Genomic DNA, 11,754 nt, shown 5'->3' with positions numbered 1-11,754 from the left:
TGTTTTAAATTGGTCTGAGTGATGCGTGCGCCGTTTTCGTTCCCCTAGTTAAAGCGAGCCACATGATTACTGTGCTCCGAGACGTTGCTCCCGAGGACTAAATTAAGTGAGAGTGACACACCGACGCCAGGCTGCGAGAGCTCGAACAGACGGTACACGGCCAGCCGACTGACCCAAGTACGAGGCCCCCTCGTCTCAGAGATAATAATTCGACACTCTCCCTGACAGCGGTGCTGTCCGCGACACGGAGCTGCTGGCTCACTAATTCCATTTTTCAGCACCTCTTCTCTTTCTCAGCTAAGTCAGTGTTTGCTGTATTGATAATGAATTTAGATGGACCTTGAATTACTTTGTTTTCTCTCTCTCTCTCTCTCTCTCTCTCTCTCTCTCTCTCTCATCTCATATTAATAAGTCAGTTGCATCCACCTGTTTCTTTCTGTCGTCAATGTAACACTAACGAAAGTCAGCGGAGCTTCCCGGTTGGTGAGAACACACGTAGGAACACTAATGAGAAAATGCTCACTTATTTTTTTTCGATAATAGGTGTGGTCTCTTTTCAGAAGAGCTCATGTGAAATCAGCCCGCGATGAGTCTAGTGAGTTTATACTGTTCTCGTGTGCACTTTGGTACACACGCAATAAAATTCCTAATTGTAAATTCGTCTACATATACTACACAAATTAATGAATGATGAGTGATTTTAATGAGCTTCATGGTGAGTTTATTGGGATAACAGTTACTAATAAACATTGCTGGCCTGCGTCTATGGCTTATATGTCACTACTACTGATTAAAGAAAAAGAAATCCTAATTGTTATTGATACGCGTGTAGCTTTTAGAGACACAAAAGAACTGTTTAGGCAGGTGAAGGCCAGTGAGATTCTTCTGTCCATGCATAAACCCGGCTCAGATATTCTCTCTCTCTTTTTCTCTCATCTTGTATTAATAAGTGAGTTGCATCCACCTGTTTCTCACGGTTAGAATCACTGTTGCGTGCACATACTGCCTAGGGGTGCGTAGAGACAAAGAAACTTGCATGTGTTTTGCAGCAACAGTCAAGACTGGAGTACGTTGTCTCTTGTTTTTGCACTTACTGCACAGATCACAAGAGGTGTGTCAATTAAAAACAGGCTTACACCTCCATGTTTACCTTACTCAAGCAGCTTTGATTCACCCATGACGTCCCCAAACCCTTACAGAGCAGAGTCTGGTGTGGAGGAAGACTACAACACTACCAAGGAGGTGGATTCAATAGCTTGGGCGGATGGCTCAGATTAGACTAGCACCTGCGCGCTACACTAACTATGACTTGGGAATGAGCCGAGAGCACCTGGAGCAGTGGACAGCTCCCGGCTAATTTGTGGTGCCACTGGTTTTCGGATACCCAGGAGGGAGATCACACACTCGGATCAACTTGCCCAAGGCGTGCGCATCTGGACCTCATTTCTATTCCATCCCTGCCATGCAGCAAGACCTTTCTGAGCCCAGGGCTTAAGCTCAAGCTGAAATTTGATTGAGCCGAAGGAAGCCAAAAGTGTAGAAAATACAGCCATTCTTCCCAGCAGTGCCAACCCAGTGGAGAAGTCCCAGTAGAGACAAATGGCATGGCTCTCTCCAAAGCCAACCTGCAAGGAGCGAGAGAGAAAACGCCATGACCTAAGGCTCCTTTGACTGATGTGTAGAACGGACGTGTGGGTTTTTCTGTTTAGTTCTGCTACTCCCCAACATGTCTAATGTTGGTCCTGTTAAGTCAGGGAAAGGTAGTGAGAGAGAGAGAGAGACAGAGAGAGAGACAGACAGACAGACAGACAATGGGATAGAGAGAGATGTACATAACCACAAGGAAACAACTCAAAACCGACACCACAGGTGGTATTTAAGTGATTGGGTCTTTTATTTCCCCCAATTACATTGTCTACTACATAACTTCAGAATATTCCATGTCAAGACTGGGATGAGTCGCAGTTTTTATCTTGATTTCCGTAAGGATTTGTTCTGGTTCAGTATAATTGTGGTCAGAAAGTGACAGGAGTCAGGACTGGGCAGGAGACCCGAGTCAGGAGAGAGGAAGAGAAGGAGAGAGATGCCTAATTCCATGCTCTAGTTCCTCATGTTCCTCCACAGATATGGCTCATTCTCCTTGGCTCACTTTCTAATACAGAGCCATTTCATTATTCACACATACATACACACACACAGAGACACACAGACACACACACACACACACACCAGCCATGCAGTATGTCTGACTCCCTATCCTTGGTTGCACTCCTGGGGATGGAAACAAAAGTTAATTGAAATAAATGAACTGGGGAGTGAATCAGAGTTGATTACATCAGCGAGGTGGGAAGTAATGTTGATTACAAGTGCAGAAAAGAGAGAGAGAGCAAGAGAAAGAGAGAGAGCAAGAGAAAGAGAGAGAAAGCCAGAGAAGGAGAGAGAGAGCCAGACTGGAAAAGCTGAAGGAGGTTAGAGAGCATGAGACAGAGACGCACGCAGGGAGAGAAAACGAGGAGCAAAGTGAGAGTGGATAATGAGACATGGCCTGGCTGCAGCCTTTAAGGCACCTCAGCCTCCCGGATCCTGTCAAATCCTCGTGTCTCTCACCATAATGTACGATATTACAGTCTTTTTTTTAATGCGCTCATCATTTTTTTTCCCCAGAATTACACTTTTTTTTTTTCCCATCCAGGAAGCAGATTATTATTACTTTTTAACAACTGTACAATATATAAAAATTAATACCACAGATAGTGTACATAAAAGAGGACAGGAAGTGGGAGATGGAGCAAAACATTTTGAGTGGTTCGTTAAGAGCATCAGGAGTTACACTCCCCCTGTGCCACAATTACACCGCACAGCTACTGGATAAGGCGCAGGATGGTAGAGCTGTAGATCACGGCAGCACGCCTGTGGGTGTCTGTGCAGTATGAGTGATCAGTGGCCGCATTTATGGAGATCTGTGCACTAGTGCTGGGTCTCACCATCCACTCCATCTCCCTCCTCCGTCCAGCCCCGTCTCAGGAGGAGGCAAATGAAAAGTAATGACTTTTTTTTTCTGTAGCACCACAGCAGAACGTAAAGATAAATTTAACAACAGGACAAAAGAATGAGAGAGAGACGATATTTGAACACAAAACAAAAAAAAACATCCAAATGAACACCAAGCACCAAGGTACAGGACCAGGATGAGAAGTAAAACTAATTTACATGTAGGGAATTTAAAGGGATGCGTTAATGTTGCTACATTGTCTTCACTGTAAAGCTCTTATGGGATTTTTCAGAAGTCCTACCATGCTTGATGCAAACACATCACAAGGCACAGAGAATTTCAGCACACCACTCAGTAAAACCGCAGATACTAAAGCTTTCACTAACCCAGGATGAAATCAGAACCCGTAACACGGAATTTATGTCCGGCCGTGGGGCAGGACGAGCACACCATTCCGCCTGTTGCCGGCACACAAGTGAAGAGGCTATTCTGCATATCGGGGCGACGCTGGGTTCTCGCTCGGTCACACCTTACCCCGCCCACTCAGCCCTTGCCCATTCTGCTGGGGCACAGAATTCAAACCGTGCTTGATGCCGTTTATGAGGACTCGCTGATTAAAGATGGACAGCACCGTGAGTCCGACGCATGACAGGCACTGAGTAACAATTAACCGGAGCCAACGGCACGTCCCTGTCAGAGCTGTTGTGAGGTATAACTGTGCTCTTGTAGGCTCCCACTGAGGTGAGGGTGAGGGAAATTAGAGAACTTCAATATTGGCTCTCTGGCACTTAAGCTGGTCCCTCGAGTAGCAAATTACTTTAAAATAACATTACTAGCACACAAAACAAACAAGCAATACATGTCACAGACGATAAAGCCCAAAGTTGCACCTTGGTCTGAGCGGTCTGTACACGTAGGTTGACAGGCAAGATGCCAAACAGAAGGTGATGCGTCGGCCTTTCAGTGTGAGTTTCAAGTGGAGTCTATTAATTCTAGCCAGTCACACCACATAATTCACATCTTAGGTGAGCAGAGGAGATGAGGGGGAAGAAATGAAATCAAATTAAATGTCAGCATGGACAATTTCCCTCTGATAAATGTGCTCCGTTCTCGCAGGAGGGCTTGCCGGAATCTCTGTGGATTTAGTTCTCTCGCGACCATCAAACGGCGCAACGTTCTTTTGCACATCTCGAAGTCGCTTTTTTAAAAAGCCACGCCCACCTATCGCCCCCTCCCCCCCGCCACAGGCACATTACATACATAAATAAACATCGTGCGTGGCGAAGGCAGAGTCCGCGCTCGTTTGGATGGTGAATCCCCCAGTGTGGCGGCGTGCCCCAGCTAGCCATGGAAACAGACAGGTCCAATCTGGAACCCAAACTTCTGGTTGCTGTTCCCAAAGTCTGAGGCGGCGACGTCCATGATGGGGAGCAGCTCCGATCGCGGGGAATCGATCTCCAGCACCGTGCTCTCCTGGCCTTTGCGCGTCTAGAAAACACACAGCGAGACCCCGGTGAGCAAAAACCGGCTCCAGAGGCTTATGTCTCCTCTGAGCTTCTGTCACACTGGCCTGCTCTGATGTTTGCTCATTCTGTAGTGTTTTAGCTCCAAAATGATCTGATAGTTTTCAACTTCTCAGCTTCCCTGAGTCGGGGAATAATTGGGTGATCTGGTCATTTTCTCTCACTGTCTCCTCTTTTCCCCTCTCCTTCTCTGTCTCCTTCTCTCTATCCCCCTCTCTTCTTCTCTAACCCTGTCTTTTCTCTCTCTCCCGCTCTCTCTCTTTTTCTTTCCTCCCCATCCTTGTCTTTTTCTCTCTCTTTCTCTCTCTCCTCCTCTCTATCTCTCTCTCTCTCTCTGCAGTTCCTCTGCTTTGTGCAAACACACAGTGCTAGTGAGTTCACATTACCGTTTGTGTGCCAGTATCTAATGAAACAGTTAAAACATTGAGAACCTGGTGTGATTTTTGTTTTAAAAACCAGTAATAAATTGTTCTCCCCAAAACACAAAGGCTTTACAAGATGCCAGAATGGCCTTTAGGATCACACAAACGATCACTTCCCCATGCAGTGTATCATGAGACAACCAAATCTCAAATAAATGCGATCGTATTTATAGAAATTCTGATTTTTTTATAGAAATCTCTGATTTTTTCCCTGTGCACAAAGGACTTGCTACCATGGCCACTACTACATGATAATTACTAACACCATGTGGCATTTTGCAAATGAGTTCCTGCGAAGCGTTCTCACTGGGTTTCATTTACTGCTCGCGCCATTAGCATTCTGGCCGGCACCCCTTTAAGAGCGTTCCCATGATGATCCGGACTGCTGTCCAGGCCGTGGTCCAGGCCTCCGCTCTGCTCACCTGGCAGCCGTCGTGCAGCGATGAGATGAAGGGCGCTGTGGCGAGCTTCATCTCCTCGTCGTTGGCGGCGCGGAAGCGAACGGCATGGTGGTAGCTGCCGGCAGCGGCGTCATACCAGCCGGCCGAGTTGTGGCACACGTAGGTGAACGTCTGGCGGGCCGTGGCGCTCAGGAGCTTGAGGAAGGTCATCTGGACCACAGGCATGGGAAGGCCGTCGGCATCCGTGTAGGAGAACTACAGCCAGGAGAAACCGAAAACCGCACACATCATCATCATCGTCATCTTCATCATCATCATATACAGTGTTTTCCAGACACCCAAGATAATTTTATTAGGTATGTTACCAAAAAAGGCAAGGAAGATTTAGAGAGGAGGGGGAAAAACTTTGCGAGAAGTGAAGATGAACTGAGATCTGAAGAACGAAATAGAAGAGCTGTCCCAGAGAGGCTGGGCTGGAGATGTTCAAGGGCATGACCACTGAGGACCGCCGTGTGTATGCAGAATGAGCACTGAAGGGAGTGAGATATAAGGATGCAGACACTCGCAATAATAACTGGACCAGGAAGAAGAGCACGAAGGGCCTTGAACATGATAAATGGTCACTTTAAGGGCCCATGTCCTACAGTCTTTTGTTTTATTTATCTGGCTTTATGTTACATAACATAATTCCTTTTTACACCTTTTTCCAACCTGTCTTTATTCCTTAGGCTGCTGTTACTGCGCCTTTAAGACGGATATAAGCAAAATACGTTTTGTTCTTATTGGCTGCCTTGTGCTGCGCCTCATCCAAAACGCATTTAGAGCTGAAACTTGCCCGAGAACGGCAATGTAAGTGGGCGGGGCTAAACTGCTGTAGGCTGAATAGGCGGAGATATGTAAACGAGTTTTCTCGTGACATCAGAGAAACAGTGATTTCACAACGGGCTGTTTCTGCAGATCACGCCGCACTGTATGACTTTCGTCATATCATTGTACTGCTCACACTAGACAATTTGTAACCGGGAATCCTGAGGTCGTTGTGGTCTGCACACTACATGACTTAGCAAGGACGGGCGATCACACGCATTCACCGTCCGACGAGTCTGTCTGGTCTCGAGACTACGTTTCGTCACACAGGGAAACGACACGATGCCTTGCGCGAGACGGATTGCCGTCGTTTTCCCTTTAAAGTAATATCTTTACTTTTTTTAGTAAACAATCAAGCCGTCCCCCCGGGGTTTCTGCTCATGCCTGCGATCCCATGGGCTGCAGCTCGACACTGCATTCACTACCAGTCATAACACTTTCACAGTACAGGATTTTGACTCGCTGACAGGTCCAGATATTTAACACGCGGGACTCTGCGTGCGTCTCCGATCGCGTCTTTGATCAATTGACACATACAGAGACGATTTTCGAGCCTCAAGCGAATGCTGGTTTGGTTATGATCTGAGGTTTTACTCGGCGACCTGCAAAACCTTTCTGCGAGTGGGAAATCAGGGCTAAAATTATGTAGCCTGAACTCGGCATTAGATTTCATATATGAACTGTCAACTGAGAGAATGACTGGTGCGATTTGAAACTTTAACAATATTTTTTACATTTTACATTTAAAAGAAAATTATAATAAAACAAGGAAGAAAATTGTCCTTTAAACTGAATATGCTGAGCGACAGGCAACATGCGTAGTTGATAAAGCACGGGAGTTATATGTGCTGATCACGTGGTGCGCATCAGCACTCTAGCAGGTGAGCTAACGAATACATGGTCCGAACTTCCAGCATCTTTCATGCTGAGAAACATCGAGAAACGTGCAATATTGCAACGGTGAAAACGTGCAATGTGAGAGTCAGGTGTCCATGTGGGTTGAAGGAGAACTGGAATGTTCCCAGGAACCTGCACAGGCTTAGCAGCTCTACCCGAGAGAGAGAGAGAGAGAGAGAGAGAGAGAGAGAGAGAGAGAGAGAGAGAGAGAGAGAGAGAGAGAGAGAGAGAGAGAGAGAGAGAGAGAGAGAGAGAGAGAGAGAGAGAGAGAGAGAGAGAGAGAGAGAGAGAGAGAGAGTCTATATTTGGGACCTTCTAGCTGCTTTTGTTTTATTTCTTGTTATTGATTCAGACTAGACGCCACAGGTCGCAGTCAAGGGCAGTGGTGTTTACACTTATTTGTTTCAATTCTACACCATGGCAAGTTCCACTAATCACATTCTCTTCTTCAGTGAGGAGGAGAACTCATTAGTGAAAACGTGTGGCTACATGCAGGGTGAGAACAAAATGATGTAGACTCTATAGCCTTCAGTGAACCCAACTGAGTGCTTCTGATCTATACTACAGAGAGAGAGAGAGAGAGAGAGAGAGAATCTTCTATTCTCAAGCGGCATGGCATCTGTCTATGCCAATCTCTGTGACAAGGTCACATATGTTAAGTTGTATGAATGGTCTCACAGTGAGGCAAACCCCCACTGCCATTCTGAACTGCTCTTTAACGATCTGGGTGTGGCAGAGCACTCTCGTGCACACTCACGAGGGTTCCAGCCTGGGGCGTGCAGTGTGGCAGAGCGCTCTCGTGCAGACTCACGAGGGTTCCAGCCCGGGGCGTGCAGTGTGGCAGAGCGCTCTCGTGCACACTCACGAGGGTTCCAGCCCGGGGCGTGCAGTGTGGCAGAGCGCTCTCGTGCACACTCACGAGGGTTCCAGACGGGGGCTTATGGGCAGGGCCACATACTAATTCCTCCATCAGGAATGCATGCATGATTTACTCCTTTGTTTCTTATTTTTAGTCCTTAATTTAGTCCTGTATTTCTTTATTTTACACAAAGAGGGGCTGGCAGTGAGCTATTTGTATCAGCCAGAGCACTGTGCAGCAGGCTTCAGCTTTCTGTTTCTCCCCTCAACAACATATCACGTAATGACTAACTTTCTAAGATTAACAGATCCAATAGCCCATTACTCTAGTTAAGCTACAATAGCCATCTATCATAAACATAACACTGTCCACAGTGTCAACAGCACAGGGTGCAATAAAAGGATTCACTGACCACCAGCCCATCCAGGTTAACTGAAAGGTCTTTGACAAGGGCATCGTTGAACTGATGCCTGGCCGACCATGTGGTAAACGGAGGATTTGGAAGGGGGCTAGAAAACAGTAAAATGGTACCTGTTTGCCCCTCCTGTACTGGCTGTACCACGTGCCCGGTTTCTCCCGGTTCCAGGCTGCTGGCTTCACCTGGGTTGAGTGATAAACACAGACGGATCAGATGGTGCGTGCTCTTCAAGGCTGGCCGCACCCCAGGCTGACAGGGGCGAGGGTTAGAGCCATGTGCGCGGGCGCTTTCCGGGGTACTCACCGTCTCAAACCGTTTGTCAGGGTGCAGGCAGGTCTCTCCGCCTGCGGTGAAGTTGCAAAACACCTTGATGGAGTCTCTGTGGCTGCCCTGATTTGGGTCGATCCAGTATTCGCCTAAAGAGGTGAGCGGCATGGTGACACTGCTAAATATTTCGATTTACATAACTGTTCAGTTCTCTGTAGTTCAGAATTTTTTATCGAATTACAAGTAAAAGTGGGATCGTTAGGATATATCATTAGTGGGATATATTCTTATGTATTCTTTGTGGTGTGCAATACTTGCAAGTGCATAGATTATCTGTTAAGCATTTATTGGTGAGTAGTCAGGGGTCCATTACTTAGCCTGCATCTAATGTAGCATAATAGTGACTCATATTAGATCTTTGGATGACCTGTTTAGCAGTGTGCTGGGTGTCTGTTTACACCCAGGTCAGGGAACCTCTCTGTGTGGTGGCCAGGTGTTCGAAACGTGCAGTCGCCTGGCATCGGATGCAGCTCGTACCATCATGGTAGTTAGGCCGGCAAATCCTCAGCTCCTTGCAGGTGCGCGCAGGGCTCTCGAACGTGCCCAGTGGCCTCCTCATCAGCTCCACCTCCGTCTTCATGGAGTTGAGCGAAGCGAACACCTCTTCCATGCCCTGGGCGTCTTCCAGGGGTTCGTCCGCCTGTAGCATGTCCTCCACGTTCAGCTGTGCCTCCTCATCCTGCTCCTCCCTTGTGGCCTCTTCCCCGTGGGTCTGGCCCGAATGCCTCCTTCGCTTCCTGCGGCCCTCGCGGATGGGGAGCGGTTCGATCATAGTAGCCGGAGAACCCTGGGAGAGGAGCGGTAAGGATGGAAGGACAGTTAAAATGGAAGGACAGTTGCTGAAGCTATGCGAGATGTCATCACATTTAGATGTAGAATGTTCCTTGACTTATTTACTCTGTACACCTCTTGCGCAGCTGTTTACAAACATCATAACCTATGATGTTCTTTAACTGTATGGAGATGTTAAATGTCACGTATCATCTGATGCCTTTCTTCAGCATTCAGGGCTCTGTGATGATGCCATTTCGACTTTTGATAGTGTTGACATTGAGAAGGTTCTGGAAGGGCTTAGGGAGCTTACAGGTGGTCCTGGTGGGCCGGACCGTCCTGGGTCTCCTTTTGGGCCGATTGGTCCCTGTGTTGGAGAGAGCAAGGAGGTGAATTCTGATTCAACTATCGCTCCGCCCCCAAACTCCCCTCCCACCCAAACCAGAGGCTTAGCCTGTGTCTGTCTCAGCAGGATTAGCCAGGGTTGAGTGACAGGGCTGCTGTCAGGTGCCCGACGCTACTCCTCAGTCATGTCATGACTGTTACGGCATAGTACAACTACAGACCCAAAGCCACACAGAGAGAGAGAGAGACATGGAGAGAGAGAGAGACACACACACAGAAAAACAGAGAGAGAGACATGCAGAGAGAGAGAAAAACAGACAGACAGGGGGAGAAACAGAAACAGAGACACTACTGCACTGCTAACACATGAATCAGGGAAAGAAAGATACAAAAAAACACTGCAGGGAGCGATATCAGGAGTGCAGGAGAGAGAGAGAAATGGAGTAAGTGAGAAAAAAGAATGAAGGAGAATAAGAGTGAGCAAGAGATTGCCAGTGTGACAGAGAGAGGAAAATTGATGTGTATCTTGAACAGGCATGAGGACAGGAATGAAAATATAGTGATCACAGAGAAAAAAAACTACAGACCTGTTCTCCTTTAGATCCTTTTTCTCCCATCGCGCCCTGTTGGGGGTAGAAAGAGCGGGGAAGGAGTGTGAGAGCGTGAGCCGAGACAGAAGGCGAGGCAGGAGACGCCCTGGAAGTGGTGACATGTGCAAAGTATGAGTGGTGTCGGATTGTGGTGCAGGGAGTCAGTACTCACAGACAGTCCTGGAGGTCCAGGGGGGCCCAAGGGACCAAGCAGCCCGCCCACACCCTGTGTGCCGTACAGAAAAAAATGTATGATGTAAAGCAATGAGCGCTAACATTGTGTCTGAAGTCTACAAAATGCTGCATCAGTGCATCAGCGAGTTATTCTGTGATGATAGGCTATATACTGCATGCTATATGCCATACGCACCGGGTCTCCTTTGGGTCCAGGTATTCCCTGATTGCCAGGCAACCCTCTGTCTCCTTTCTCACCGAAGTCCCCCGGAGGTCCAATGAGTCCAATCAGGCCTACGTGACCCTAGGGAGTGCAATTTTTTCAGCAGGGTGAGTGCTGGAGGACAGTGGGCTGATGGGCAATGGGCTGACAGTCAGCCCTAAAGGCTGCTGCACGGGGCATGTTCATGGTATGTTCAGCACAATTTGCCATGCATATGTGCAAGGGTCGTGCCCAAAGGTGCGAGCATTACTCATCCTGCCGGATGACCCATTCTGGGTCTCTCACCTTCTCTCCCTTCTGGCCTGGATCTCCTTTCAGTCCCGGCAGTCCAGCAGGTCCCTGCCAAAGCAAAGGACGATTAAAGGGGAAGTCTGCTTTGGCAGCGAGCCTGAATTTTCTGCAGCATAATTCAATCGGGCGGGTCAATGAGAGTGGGATATGCTGGAGTGCTTACCATAGGCCCCGGCGGGCCCGTCTGTCCAGGGGGCCCGTTTAAGCCCTGTTCCCCCTGCGTATGGAAAGAGATTGAGCAACTAAACACACATCGATTAGCAGGTACATCTATCCATAGTTTGGGTTTGTCTGCATCTTGTCTGTTTTTTTTTTTTTTTTTTCAGACACATCCATCATGGCATGCGCAGGGAAACTCACCGCAGAGCCTGGGATTCCACGCAAGCCCTCTGGACCAGGCTGTCCAGGCTGTCCCTGGGGTCCCACGGGCCCTCTCTTCCCAATCGGACCCTCTGTCCCTGGGGTGCCCTGTGGTGAGTAACGGAGCCTTCAGTCACCCGTGACAGAAAAGGAAGATGGCCTGATAACAGCACCATACCACACAACCATAAAAAGAGAGAAAATCCTCACCTTTGACCCCTTTTTCCCCTGTTTCCCTTCTTTACCGGGCATGCCCACATGACCCTGTCAAACGAGGAAAGCAAGATGGCGGTC

At 48.0% G+C, this 11,754-nt stretch overlaps 1 protein-coding gene across 2 annotated transcripts in view; it reads right to left on the bottom strand.

The window, feature by feature from the left end:
* Window positions 1-1,870: 1,870 nt before the first annotated feature.
* The window catches only part of col5a3a (collagen, type V, alpha 3a), a 56,430-nt gene continuing 46,546 nt past the window's right edge, over window positions 1,871-11,754 (bottom strand). For both annotated transcript variants that reach the window (XM_035525796.1, XM_035525797.1), the window contains exons 55-67: window positions 11,671-11,724; window positions 11,461-11,568; window positions 11,264-11,317; window positions 11,095-11,148; window positions 10,783-10,890; window positions 10,585-10,638; window positions 10,410-10,445; window positions 9,791-9,844; window positions 9,184-9,493; window positions 8,683-8,795; window positions 8,493-8,561; window positions 5,360-5,593; window positions 1,871-4,480 (exon numbers count right to left, since the gene is read on the bottom strand). In XM_035525796.1, the coding sequence (XP_035381689.1) occupies window positions 4,334-4,480; window positions 5,360-5,593; window positions 8,493-8,561; window positions 8,683-8,795; window positions 9,184-9,493; window positions 9,791-9,844; window positions 10,410-10,445; window positions 10,585-10,638; window positions 10,783-10,890; window positions 11,095-11,148; window positions 11,264-11,317; window positions 11,461-11,568; window positions 11,671-11,724 (1,395 nt within the window). In that variant the 3' untranslated portion in view covers window positions 1,871-4,333. The remainder of the gene's footprint in view (window positions 4,481-5,359; window positions 5,594-8,492; window positions 8,562-8,682; window positions 8,796-9,183; window positions 9,494-9,790; window positions 9,845-10,409; window positions 10,446-10,584; window positions 10,639-10,782; window positions 10,891-11,094; window positions 11,149-11,263; window positions 11,318-11,460; window positions 11,569-11,670; window positions 11,725-11,754) is intronic.

This window comes from Electrophorus electricus, chromosome 4 (genome assembly GCF_013358815.1).
Source record: "Electrophorus electricus isolate fEleEle1 chromosome 4, fEleEle1.pri, whole genome shotgun sequence".
In the NCBI taxonomy this organism is placed as follows: domain Eukaryota; kingdom Metazoa; phylum Chordata; class Actinopteri; order Gymnotiformes; family Gymnotidae; genus Electrophorus; species Electrophorus electricus.
This window is presented reverse-complemented; position numbering and strand designations above follow the sequence as displayed.